Raw genomic sequence first — 12,890 nt, 5'->3', positions numbered from 1 at the left:
CAACATCAATCCCTATCCCTTTACTGTCTCCATAGTTTTTCAGTCTCTTCCAGAATGCTGGAATCACACAGTGTGTAGTTTATTCACAGTGGCTTTTTCATGGCTTGATGGCTCATTTCTCTTCAGTGCTGATGATACCCCTGTCTGGAGGTACCAAGTTTATCTGTTCACCTACCAAAGGATGCCCTCTGGCTTCTGTGGCAGTATTTATAGGTGAAGCTGCTATGAATATCCCTGTGCAGGAGCCTGACAGTAAGGAGTGCCCAGGAGGACTGGCTGGGCCTGGGGCTGCAGCAAGCACACAGGAGGGACTGGCTTGCTCTCTGTAGACCTTGCATTGCACGTTCTGGCATGCTCACAGGGACCCTCAGCTAGGAGGCCCAACTCAGGGGCCTGTCCCACTTCAAACTGTCCCCTGGGCACCTATCCCAACCTCACAGGCTTTAATGTGCACTCCATAGGTCTGAGATGGCGAGATCAGAGCTGCTGGCGTCGATGAGGGAGCAGGCATGCTTGGCACTTCCATGGCCAGTTTGCAGGAAGCCGCCTCTGTGGCCTTTTCCTTTCATTCCGTCTTACCTGATGCAGGACCCGAGAGCAGGGCCCCAGGCTTCTGTGGTCCTGCTGACTCAGGCCCCCCGCCCCCAGGCACAACTCAGGGTCTTGGACCTGCCCCTGAGACTGCCCTCACCCCGCCCCGGGTTTCCGTTCCAGCACATGGGGCTTCTTGGTTCACTCGGGCAGGGAGAGGCTGACTGATCTCCAGGACACAACCCAAAGTCCCCATCACTGAGTTTCAACAGCTCTCCTCAGCAGCTCTAGTTCCTCTGCCATTTCAGCCATCACAGTTGCCCAGGTCATGCGCTCACACGAGCAGCTCAGCCTGGGCCCCCGTATCCGTCTGCAAGTGCCAGAGTGGGGCCCACGCCTCCGGAGCTGCAGAGGCTGAGAGCGGGAAAGAACCGGCCCCTGATAACGGGTCTCTGTCTATTGTAAGAGGTGAGGGGGGCTCTGTATGAAAGTGCCCTGCTGCTTCTCAAGGCCACTCAGCCACTTGAGTTCCTAAGACCACACGTGACCTTGACCTTTACTCATGCCTGGAGTCCTCGTGCTGCTCTTTCTTCCCTTCCCCCAGAGGGATGGGCTGTCCTGGGGCCGTGGGGTCGGGGGGTTGTTTAGCACAGGTCAGCTGTCCCCTCCCATCTGCATGAGCTCTTGTCCAACCAGGTCTGACTTGTGTGCAGAGGAGGAGGCTGAGAAGAGTTTGATCCACAAAAGAATCCCTGGCAGCAGTCACGGATCTACTTTCTTTCTTTGTGGATTTGCTTGTTCTGGACATTTCATATATAGAGTTGACCCATGAAAAACACGGTGGTTAGGGTCACAGACCCCTCAAGCAGTTTGAAAATCCATATATAACTGGACAGTTGGCTCTCTGTATCCATGGTTACACATCCGTGGATTCAACCACTGGCAGACTGAGTCGTACTGCAGTTCGGATTTAGTGACACAAACCCTGTGTAAGTGGAGCTGCATACTCAACCCTGCATTTTTAAAGGATCAACCGCACGTGGAGCCACGCAAGATGCGGCCTTTTGCGTGTGGAGGCCCCCATGTCCATGGGGACCAAGCAGGAGCAGGAGAAGAAGACCCGGAGTGGCTTCTCCCGCTGACCATATTCTCGGGTACCCCCGACTGTAGCATGCACCAGTACTTCTGAGTCATTCTTCACTCGGCATTTACTACCTGATCACACACTCTCTGACTGTTGGTTTGTTATGACCTGTCCCCCCAGGAGTGGAAGCTTCCTGTGGACAGGGGTTCTGCTCCTCATCTATTCCCAGCCTCTGGAGGCACCAGGAACCTAGCAGGTGCTCAGTAAATAGCTGCTGACCAAATGACCCACTCAGGGAGACATGAGGCCCATGCCTTCAGCAGCACTTCCTTCCACCTTCTGTGGATTCTGTTGCTCATTCCACCCACTCATAGTCTTCCAAACCCCACGCATGGATGAGTTTCCCAACTGTCTTCCACCAGTTCACGGGAGGTCATCACTCCCTGGAGCCTCAGCATGACTCACTCTTTCCCTGGCATTTCCGGGCCTCTTGGTGTAAAATGGGGACAAGAAAACCTTCCTCAATGTTTCATGAGGATTGAATAAGCTAATATGCATCCGAGCCACTAGAACGGCACGTGGCACATAGCAAGTGCTTTCTTAGGACAGGTTTGTGGGAAGGCGCTGGTCTGCATGCTGTTGAAAGACAGGCTCTCATTCCACATGCCAGGGCTTGCTGCTGTGAAACTTCAGGCAAGGGGCTCAGCCTCTTTGTCCCTCAGGTTCCTCTTCAGTAACGGGGAGATCCTATGGTGCTTCCTCCCTAGGGTGGGCGAAAGGACTGAATGAACTGACACATGTAACACGGAGCAGCGCCTGGGAGAGTTAGCTGCGAGGATGATTCGTTCGCTCTAAAATGGTGCATTCACAGTGCCACGAACCGGACGGGAGTCGGCGGCGGCGGCTGCGGCGGCGGCGGCCGGGAACCCGGCTCCCGGCACCAGGCCCCGCCCCTAAACCACGCCCAATACCGCCCAAGCCCCGCCCAGTCCCGCCCCCGATACCAAGGTCCGCCCCAAGCCACCTCGGCCCGCCTCGCCCAGAAGGACGTTTGTCCACGTCCGGCCGCCGTCCGGCAGTGCTCTCTACTTCCGCCTTCGCCCACGTGGTCAGGTTCGCGCTCAGTCCGCGGCTCCGTGAGTGGGGCCGGGTCAGGGCGCGCCCCACTGGTCCCGGCGTGGGTGGCCGGGGTCTCCCCGACTCCCGAGGGAGAGCCGGCTGGGTGGGGCGAAAGGACGAAGGGGGAGCAGGAGGGATTAGGGAGGTCAGAGGTCAGCCTGGGGGTCAGGGACGTCTGAGGTTATCCGCGGGCGGGGCTGGAGCGGGAGAGGGTCCCAGGAAGGTTAGAGTCCAGAAGGGGCGGGGCTGGAGCGTGTCGGGTGGGCAGGGGGCGCGGGGAGTTCGGGAGGGGCGGGCTGGTGTGTAGGGGCCCCGGGGAGGTCAGGGATCTAAAGGGCCTGGGAGGGTGCGTCCCGGGGGAGGTCAGGGGTCGGGCGCGTGCCCCCTCACCCCCGCCACTCTCGGCACTGCATGGGGCTCCCCGGCCTGCGGGCGGCGGCCTGGGCCCTGAGGAGAGCCTGCGGACCGTGGACCCCGCACCTGGGACCGCGCCTCCTCTGGTAATGACGGTGCACTTGTCTGTGACCCTGGGGGTAGCACGCTGACCCCCACTGAGCCCGACTGCATGCCCGGCGAGCGCCAAGCCCTGATCGCGTTAAGTGCTGTCACTGCTCCGTTTCTCGGACAGTGAAACGAGGCCAAGTTAGTGGTTGGGCAAGATCTACAGTTAGTGCCCAGCTGGGGTTTGGACGCCGCGGTGGTCAGCCCAGGGTGTTTACCGGCCCATGCCGCCACCGTCACTCTTTGACTGTGTTTCCTTCTGTGTTGCTCACCGCCCCGCACCCTACCCCCACCGTGTCTTTTCAGTTTGCACCCAATGGCCGGGAATGGGGAGGCCCCTGTGCCCGTGGGAGCCAAACAGGAGCAGGACAAGAAGGCCCGGAGTGGCTGGCAGGGCCCCACCAGGGTCTGGGAGGAAACAGAGCAGCAGGCCAAGAAGCTCAAGAGCAGTGAGGATGGGGAGCAGCAGAGGAAGCTGCCCAAGCGGAAGATCGTGCTGCTCATGGCTTATTCTGGGAAGGGCTACTACGGCATGCAGGTGAGGGCGCCCCAAGGGGCCTGCGCAGCTCTGACCTCTCAAGGCCACCATGTGCTTGGGGCAGGGACCTCAGAGTGACAGTTGCCCTTTGAGCCATCTCAGGAAATGGCAGAAAGCGAGGTCTCATTCTTCACCTATTCTATCGAGTGGTTCCCATCAAGTAAGATTCAAATGGAAGCAGCTTTGAGACTTGTGTCATCTATACATTGCTTGGATGCTTGTGGGGGGTGTTCACGAGCCTCCTAAGGTGATTAAGGTCCTAGGCCTGATGATGACCAAGCATTGTGGCCTCGGGCAAGTGACTGGAGCTCTCCGTGCCTCGCTTCCTCTTTAAGATCACAGTCCTGGCATGAAGAGTCATTATTAGGCTGACTGATGCTGCTCACTAGGATTGGGACAGTGCCAGGGATGCTCAGAAGAGGCTGCTGTTTCTCTTTGTCAGAGTCGTGAAGGTGACAGTTTGCACGTGCATGGGCACATGAGAATTCCCTGCCCAGCCCCACCATGCAGTCCTTTCCTGAAAGGCAGAAGGGTCTGGGTGCCCCGACAGATGCACGTGGGTTTTCTTCTTGTTCCTTGTGGTCAGCTCTGTGGCTCTTACACTTTGGTTTCTTGTTCTGTAAACTTCATTAAGCTTGACTCCCAGGGAGTAATTCACTGCTGTGTAAGTATCTAACTGAAGCAGAAGTTTAAGAAAACAATGCCCAACCTTACCAAGGGCTGTGGTAGCCTTTACTGTGAATAACAGTAGTAATGAGCTACTTCATTTCCTATTTCATTATTTTCTTTAAAGTACAAGGTTGCACCCATGAACCCGGTTTGATGACCACTGGTAGATTGTGACAGTGGGTGAAAACAGTGCTTCGGTCCCACCTAGTGGAACAAGCTAATCACCTTCGCTGCTCTTTGTGGTTATTTAAATGCTTTTTTGAGGGTGACTTTGATCACATGTGTTGTTGCCTTGTTGCCGACTTGAGAGTTTTGCCCATGTCTCATCATGTTCAGTTTGCCTCAGTTTCCTCATTAGGGGAATGAATGAAGGGTGGAGAGTGATGGTAGCTCATATGGAGACAGGACACGTCAGGATATGTGGAAGGGTTGTTATCCCTGTTTCCTAATACCCATGCCAATCGCTGGAGGAGCATTTACAGCTTCTTGCTGAGAGATTGGCTTACGGTGCCGTGGAGACTGTAAGGTGAGCTTTGGGAAGAACCTTCCCACTGTGATGAGCCTTGGCGAAGTGCGTGTAGGACTGTGTCCCTTCCTTGTCAAAGGTTTTCTTTGAAAATGTCAGGGTGGTGGTCTCATCAATGTCATGGGATCCTGCAGGATTGGGCTGGGGTTACACTGCATCCCTCACCAACAGCACATTCCCATCTGTACCCACTAGATGCTGGTAGTACCCTGGGGTGGCTTTCTTCTTTAGTGGGGGGCCTGCCTGCCTGTAATGATGCAGGAGGGCATGCTCAGGACCTGAGGGGCGGGGTACCCTGGGGTGCTGGGGGAGGGGATTCCTTAGGGTGATGAGGGAGAGGAGTCCCTCTTTGGCCGGGTGCTGCAGACAGATGGGTCTTCAGCAGGAGGGTGCTGGTCTCTGACTTGTTATTCAGTCGTGTCTGACTCTTCGTGACCCCATGGACTGCAGCACGCCAGGCTCCCCTGTCCTTCACTATCTCTCGGAATTTGCTCACATCCACTGAGTTGGGGATGCTATCCAACCATCTCATCCTCTGTCACTCCCTTCTCCTCCTGCCCTCATCAGGGTCTTTTCCAATGAGCTGGCTCTTTGCGTCAGGTGGCCAAAGTGTTGGAGCTTCAGTTTCCAAAGAATATTCAGGACTGATTTCCTTTAGGTTGACTGGTTTGATCTTCTTACTGTCCAAGGGACTCTCAAGAGTCTTCTCCACCCAGCCCTAGTGGGGTTGCCTCCCCACCACAGCAGTATTGCGCACACCCTTGACCCCAGAGGGCAGCCCTGGACCCATGAGCCCAGCAGGTGTGTGGAATGCAGACTGAGGTCTCCTGGGGTCCTACCACTTGCTTCCTCTGCTCAGCTCCAGAAGAGACAGCTGTGGCTGGTGAGGAGCTGGGCCCCCAGGCACTGACCCTGCAACTTGAGGACTTCTGGCGACAGTAGCAGCTTCAGGGGTGATGTCATCAACTGCACGCTGGCCTGGTGGTGTTGCTGACACGCTCATGACGTTACAGAGAAACTGTGTTAGAGTTGACTTTGCCTTGATAATTACTGTGAACACTTTGTTCATTTTTTTATTCACAAACTAAACCCATAGGAAATTATAAAGTTAAAAAGAAAGTCTTCTCCAGCATCATAGTTCAAAAGCATCAGTTCTTCGGAACTTAGCCTTCTTTATGGTCCAACTCTCATATCGGTACCTGACTACTGGAAAAGCCATAGCTTTGACTAGATGGACTTTTGTTGGCAAAGTGATACTTCTGCTTTTTAATATGCTGTCTAGGTTTATCATAGCTTTTCTTCCAAGGAGCAAGCGTCTTTTAATATCTGACTAGGTAGGGGGAAATATTGTCTCAGGTGAGGCCAATGTTGGCTGTCTAGGGTTGGAAATTTCTAGGACTGTGGGCACCCACAGGTGGCTTTCCTACTTCTCATAGGTCGGGGGACGAGCTGCAGGGTCTCTCCATGCCCACAGGTGTGGTCCCCACTTGCCAGGTGCGGACGCACCACGCACATCCCTCCCTGGACCAGCCCTGGCCTGGGGCCCCTTTCTGTGGGTCGTGACTGAGTGAAAATCAATTTTTCTTCTGTTTTCCTCAGAGGAATGTTGGGTCCTCAAAATTCAAGACCATCGAAGATGACCTGGTGTCGGCTCTGGTCCGCTCGGGCTGTATTCCTGAGAATCACGGGGAGGACATGCGGAAGATGTCTTTCCAGCGCTGCGCCCGGACGGACAAGGTAGGTGCTGTCCCCACGTCCCCGGCAGGTGTGAGCAGCACCGCAGCCGCCTGTCTGTGGTTTGTGTTTGTCCTTGTCCCACTTTCCCTCTTAGTGTCTCTATCTCTCAAGATTCTCGTGGTCACAAATGACAGATGCACAGATCAAGTGAGTCTTAAGTGGAAAGAAACGTGTTGCCTTGTGCGACCAAGAAGCCGGGCCATTTCCGGCCCAGGTGTGGCTGGACCTAGGTGCTTGGGGCCACAGGGCCTGATGTCCTCTCTGCCCGTACTTTCTCTTTGGCTGCTCCTGCGGGTGGCGCAGTGGCCACGACATCTGCCTTAGAGCCAACCATCTCAGGCTCATGATACAAGCAGGACCATGTGGCCACAGAGGTGTAATATACAAATGGTTACTGCATTCATCCTGAGCACAGAGCTCGATCAGTTGTGTAACCAGCGCCCCATCCCCAAAGGATTCCTGCTGTTGCAACTCAGATAGTGACCTCTTCATTGCTCTGCCCTGGAGTTCTGTCATCTAACTTGCATTCTCTTTTTTTCCTAAGTCCTGGAGAATCACATCCAAGGTGGGACTTTATCTCCTATCTGTAGGATGTCATAGATTTGTTCCCTAAGTTTATGTTTTGTTGAGCTTCGAAGTTCACACTTGTAATGTTTTGTGAGTGGCACAGCGTTCACTCCCTTGGTATACAGAGCACTGTTCTCGTCTCTGATTATTCCCTTCAGATGCATTTCTAGAAGCAGAATTCCTCCGTGGAAAGACGCAGCGTGTGCGTGGTCCTTCTGCTGAAGAGACCAGCGTGCCGAGCGTCGTGCTCCAAGTGCAAGGCCCAGCTGGCCCTCCCACGTCTGCTTCCTTTGCAGGGCGTGTCTGCGGCCGGCCAGGTCGTGTCCCTGAAGGTGTGGCTGATTGATGACATTTTAGAAAAGATCAACAGCCACCTTCCATCTCACATTCGGATTCTGGGTAAGCCATGTGTCACCAGGGCTGTGCACCAGGTGGTGGCCGGTCCCAACAGGGACACGCAATTCCTTCTCTCGCCGAGTTTCTCTATTGTGGAGATCAGACAACCGAGCAGGTCCTCTGCAGTTGGTTGCAGTGGCTGTACGTCAGTTATAGAAAAGGACTGAGGACTTGCGTCTCCTTCAGGAAGGGACACAGCCAGACAGACAGACGCGCCATCGCTGCAGCACGTTGGCACCACATGTGCCTTGTTTTAACCAAACGCTTGGGTATGAAAATCTGGATTCGATCAAACTAAAACAGGGGCAATTATTCCCTTTTGTAATAGGCCTGATAATGGGATTTCTAGGTCCTTTTCTTTTTTTAATCCAGTCTGACTCTCTGCCTTTTAGGTGGTGTATATGTGCCATTGGTGTTAATAATTATTATAATGTGTGCTGGGATGGCTGGGTGAAGATCTTGCCTCCTGTTTCTCTCTGTCCCATCTGTTACTTTGTTCCCCTCCTCTGTTTCTCCCTCCTTTTGGATTAATTGATGTTTCTTAAAATTGCTTTTAATTATCACTTTGGGCTTCCCTGGTGGCTCAGCTGGTAAAGAATCTGCCTGCAATGTGGGAGACTTGAGTTTGATACCTGGATTGGGAATATCCTCTGGAGAAAGGAGTGGTTTGGTTAGTTAATGCTATGACTCACTATAGTTTTGTTTGTTTGTTTTTTTAAGTGATTGCTTTGGGGTTTAAATTTAAAGCAAGAGTTGGCAAACTTTTTCTGCAGAGGGCCAGAGGGCTGCAAAAGTCCTGTCTTGACTCTTGCGACCACATGGACTGTAGCCTGCCAGGCTCATCTGTCCATGGTATTTCCTAGGTAAGAATACTGGAGTGGGTTACCGTTTCCTTCTCCAGGGGATCTTCCTGATCCAGGGATCAAACCTGTGTCTCCTGCATTGGCAGGCAGATTCTTTACCACTGAGTCTCCAGGGAAGCCTGAATTTACTTTTAGTATAATATAGTTTTGTTTTTATTACACTGTGGTCTTTCTCTCCCTGGTAGGGTAATCCCTCTTGAGAACCTCCTCCTAGAGCCAGTCCTCTTAAAGTCCCATTTGATGCTTCTTAACAGTCATTTCCCCAGGGAATATTCTAATGTTTGCCATGGGTTATTCTCCAGTTTTGCTAAAACAATACCAAACCCTGTGCACAATTGCAGCTGTTTACACTGCTTCTATAACATGACACAACACGGCCATTAACAGCCCAGCTGTATGGTCGACTGCCAGCCCCCCCCAGCCTCCTGAAGATTATGTTCCACACAATGGAAATTACGTGCTAAAGCATATTTGTGATGCTCAGTGTCGACCGAGATGAATTCTTAAAGCAAGACAAAAAACAAAAATAAGATTACCCCAAATCAAACATAACAGCAGAAACAGATGGTGGCGAGCACAGAGAAGGTGCAGCCTTGAACTGGCAGTGGCGGGCAGAGGGGCAGGGGCAGCCTGGAGGCGCTGGCTGCTGTGGAGGGCTGGCGGGGGCATCGAATCACCCCTTGAAATATGAAGCCAAAGTTGGCCTTTAAGTCAGGCTCCTTGTGAGGCTGACTCCTTGCAACTTGGTTGTGCCTCCAGCGTGAGGACAGCCATGCGGCAGGGAGCATCCAGGCCGTGGGGGACTTCCTGGTCCCCAGCTCCCAGAAACCATCCCCACCAACAGTTCTCGCCATCCTTGTAGAAATTTTCTGTACAGATATAGACATAATCTCTATATATGTATTCCTGTCACAAAAAGAATTCCCCTTTCTGTAGTTCTCCATTTTGCTTTTCTTTCTTTATAATTTCTTTTTTTGTTGCTGTTGTCGCTCCGGGTCTCCGTTGCTGCAAGGGCTCGCTCTAGCTGTGGCAGGTGGGGACTGTACTCTCAATTGCAGTGCACAGGCTTCTCATTGCGGTGGATTCTCTTGCTGAGAGTACAGACTCTAGGTGCGCAGACTCAGTAGTTGTGGTGCACGAGCTTAGTTGTCCTGAAACATGTGGGATCTTTCCAGACCAGGGATTGAACCCACGTCCCTTGCATTGGCAGGCAGATTTTTATCCACTGTACCACTAGGGAAGCCCCATTTTGCTTTTTTTTTTTTCCACTTAATGGTTAAATATTTTTGGAGCTCCTGCCAATACAATGAGCCCTCAGCCATGAGGCCTCCGGTCTGGGTGACGTGCCACCTGCTCTGCGGGCCTGCCTCTCATTTCTTCCTGCAGATGTCTAGGAGCCACTGATGGCTTTCCTATTGCTGGGCTTTTTAAGCTTCTTTTGCTGTTGATCACACTGCTGCCCCTGGGCTCACCTGCAGAATGGCTTCTGACCCACGGGTTCCGAGTCAGGGTCACCGGCTGGTGCTTTGGTCTTCATGGCAACTGTTCCGGGTCCCCCTGGGATCCTAGAGGCAAGAGCAGGATGCCCAGCACCTTGGCCGACCCTGGGTTCTGACAGATGCCTGAGAGTTGGCTGTACTGGTTGGTCTGGTTCTGAGACGGAGTGTCTGGTGGACTGAGGGTTTAGCACATGGAGCCAGGTCCTGCTCGGGCTCATCTGGGTTTGGGAGGCTAGGTGCCAGCGCTCAAAGCTGGTCATGGTGTCAGTCTGTCCTCATCACTTCCTCTGCCCCCAGGACTGAAGAGGGTCACGGGCGGCTTCAACTCCAAGAACAAGTGCGACGCCAGGACCTACTTCTACATGCTGCCCACATTTGCCTTTGCCCATAAGGACCACGACTTGCAGGACGAGACGTACCGACTGAGTGCGGAGACGCTGGGGCGTGTGAACCGACTCCTGGCCTGCTACAAAGGCACCCACAACTTCCACAACTTCACCTCCCAGAAGGGGCCCCATGAGCCCAGTGCCCGGCGCTATATCCTTGACATGTTCTGTGAGGAGCCCTTCGTGCGTGAGGGCATGGAGTTCGCTGTGATCAAGGTCAAGGGCCAGAGCTTCATGACGCACCAGATCAGGAAGATGGTGGGGCTTGTGGTGGCCATCATCAAGGGCTACGCGCCTGAGAGTGTGCTGGAGCGCTGTTGGGGGGAGGCCAAGGTGGACGTGCCCAAAGCGCCGGGGCTGGGCCTGGTCCTGGAGCGGGTGCACTTTGAGAAGTACAACCAGCGCTTCGGCCACGACGGGCTGCACGAGCCACTGGACTGGGCACGGGAGGAGGCAGAGGTCACAGCCTTCAAGGAGCAGCACATCTACCCCACGATCATTAGCACCGAGCGCCAGGAGAGGTCCATGGCCCAGTGGCTGAGCACCCTGCCTATGCATGACTTCAGCGCCACTGCCCACGCTGCGGCTGGCCTAGGCACCAAGGTGGGGCTGGGGGCTGGGGACCACGGGGACCATGGGGCCTGGTGCTGGCCTTCCCAGGAGCTCAGCCAGGCGCTTGTCCACACCTGTCATTGATTGCACCCATTCTATAGATGAGCAAGCGTAGGTGCCAAGAGCTGCGTCAGTCCTCCAGGGTCACAGCAGCAGCAGGAGCAAAGGCCAGGGCAGAGGTTCTGGTGGCTGGTTCACCTGCTCTGTGCTTGGTGACCCCGGGTGAGGAGCACACTCAGTGGCCCATCTTCCCAAGTGTGAGATGGAGGTGATACTAGGACATCCTTCTCTGGCTCATGTTCTTGGTCGGTATGCATGTGTCTGACTCCAGAATGTGGGATCGTTTGGGCCTAGGACACTGAGCAGCCCAGTGGTGTTTCTCGCCCAGGACGGTGCTCCTGTCCAGGCCCATGGTGCTGCCTTCCATCTGCGGGGTAGTGCAGGCTGATGCAGACCCTGCATTGTGGCCCAGCTCCCAATCAGGCTGCTCTGCTCAGCAAGCAAGGGAGCCAGGCTTGCTGTCAAGTATCTTCCAGGGCCCTGGCTCAAAGTGTGACTCATCTGTTACGTAACTACCAACCTTATGTTAGAAGGAGAATATCCATGACTCAAGGTGCTGGAGCTAAAAGTTAACATTTTAACTTTAGTTCTTAATTCTTTACCCTGCAGTGAGGGAGGTCCCCAAAGCCCATGTTCTCTTTTGGTGGCCCAGCAGGCAGTCAGAGGGTGAGATTCCCATCTGGAGCTCTGGGAGATCTCTTCCCACGTTCTAGATATCCAGAAAGACACTGTCCTTCCTCCACAGCAAGGCTTGTAAACTCAGGTGCATCCAGGGAAGGGAAGTAAGCAAGGTGGGCCAGGTGTAAAGAAAGCAGGCATGCAGGTCGGATGGTAAGTAGCATGCAGTGTCAGGAAGCAGTAGGGCTCGGTGGAGACTGGCCAATAGGAGAGCTCTTGCTCCACCTGAAGGGGCAGGTGTGGTCAGTTCAGCCAGTGGAGGTGGAGCCAAGTGTTGGAGAGCTTAGGGTTTTTTTCCCAGAAAAACGCATTCTGGGATTTTATGTGAAATATTCTACCTTTTATTTATATACTTTGGGTTGCGCTTCTACCCTTTGATGGTTGATGGTTATCAGTTTTCCCAAGCACCATGAGGCCAAGTCGAGCACATGTACAGATATGACCTGGGGCCAGGCTTGCCCTCTGCTTGATTCTGTGAATAGAGGCCTCCAGCCATTTGCCATCTGTGCATACTGCTGAGGGGCTTGTACTCGTCCAGCTTTGCAGTGTCTCAGTTTTATGTTCCCAGGGTTCCACAGTAGTGGCCTCTGGGCGTTTGAAGGATCCCAGTGAAGACCTCCCTTCTTGTTCCCAGCCTCTGGCTTTCCCAGTCTTAAGACAGGTTCTTGAACCAGTTAAGAGAGACACGGTGTCAGGGTGAGCCCTGCCTCAGGCAGGTCAGGGCAGCCTGCCCTCCACCCTGGGAGGAAGTGCCTGCCCCTGGACAACATGGTTCTTCACGGCTGTCTCCTGTGTGCTGTTGCTCTGCAGGGCCCCAGCTCCCTGGAAGGCAGTGACGGGGTCGGGGACAGTGACTGAGGCCCTGGGAACATCTTGGAAGTGGCCCACGACACGTGCCGGGACCTGCCAGCCTGCTGTTGGCTGTGTGCCTTCGCCAGACGGGAGAGCCCCTGCATGCCCTCTTCACCTCAGGGTCTTGTGACCTGCGTCATTCTGAGTTTTCCTCACAGGGAGAACCTGCTGCAAATCTATTTTCAGCTCAACATGTTGACTACACACACCTGAGCATGTAAAGACTTATTTTTTTAAAGAAGTGATTTTCTTATTAAATAAGTACAAACTTG

At 53.9% G+C, this 12,890-nt stretch overlaps 1 protein-coding gene across 5 annotated transcripts; it reads left to right on the top strand.

The window, feature by feature from the left end:
* The first annotated feature begins 2,720 nt into the window (after positions 1–2,720).
* PUS1 (pseudouridine synthase 1) lies at positions 2,721–12,890 on the top strand. Of its 5 annotated transcripts, none has more exons than XM_052654673.1 (6): positions 2,721–2,728; positions 3,542–3,773; positions 6,568–6,705; positions 7,569–7,671; positions 10,328–11,019; positions 12,577–12,890. In XM_052654673.1, exons 2-6 carry the CDS (start codon positions 3,552–3,554, stop codon positions 12,622–12,624), a joined length of 1,203 nt encoding a protein of 400 aa, XP_052510633.1. In that variant the 5' UTR covers positions 2,721–2,728; positions 3,542–3,551; the 3' UTR covers positions 12,625–12,890. The 5 variants fall into 5 exon arrangements, with proteins under 5 accessions (XP_052510633.1, XP_052510631.1, XP_052510634.1 ...); XM_052654671.1 differs by lacking the exon at positions 2,721–2,728 and adding an exon at positions 2,730–2,751; XM_052654674.1 differs by lacking the exon at positions 2,721–2,728 and adding an exon at positions 2,848–2,886.

The sequence above is a fragment of the Budorcas taxicolor genome, chromosome 17, assembly GCF_023091745.1.
Source record: "Budorcas taxicolor isolate Tak-1 chromosome 17, Takin1.1, whole genome shotgun sequence".
Classification (NCBI taxonomy): domain Eukaryota; kingdom Metazoa; phylum Chordata; class Mammalia; order Artiodactyla; family Bovidae; genus Budorcas; species Budorcas taxicolor.
This window is presented reverse-complemented; position numbering and strand designations above follow the sequence as displayed.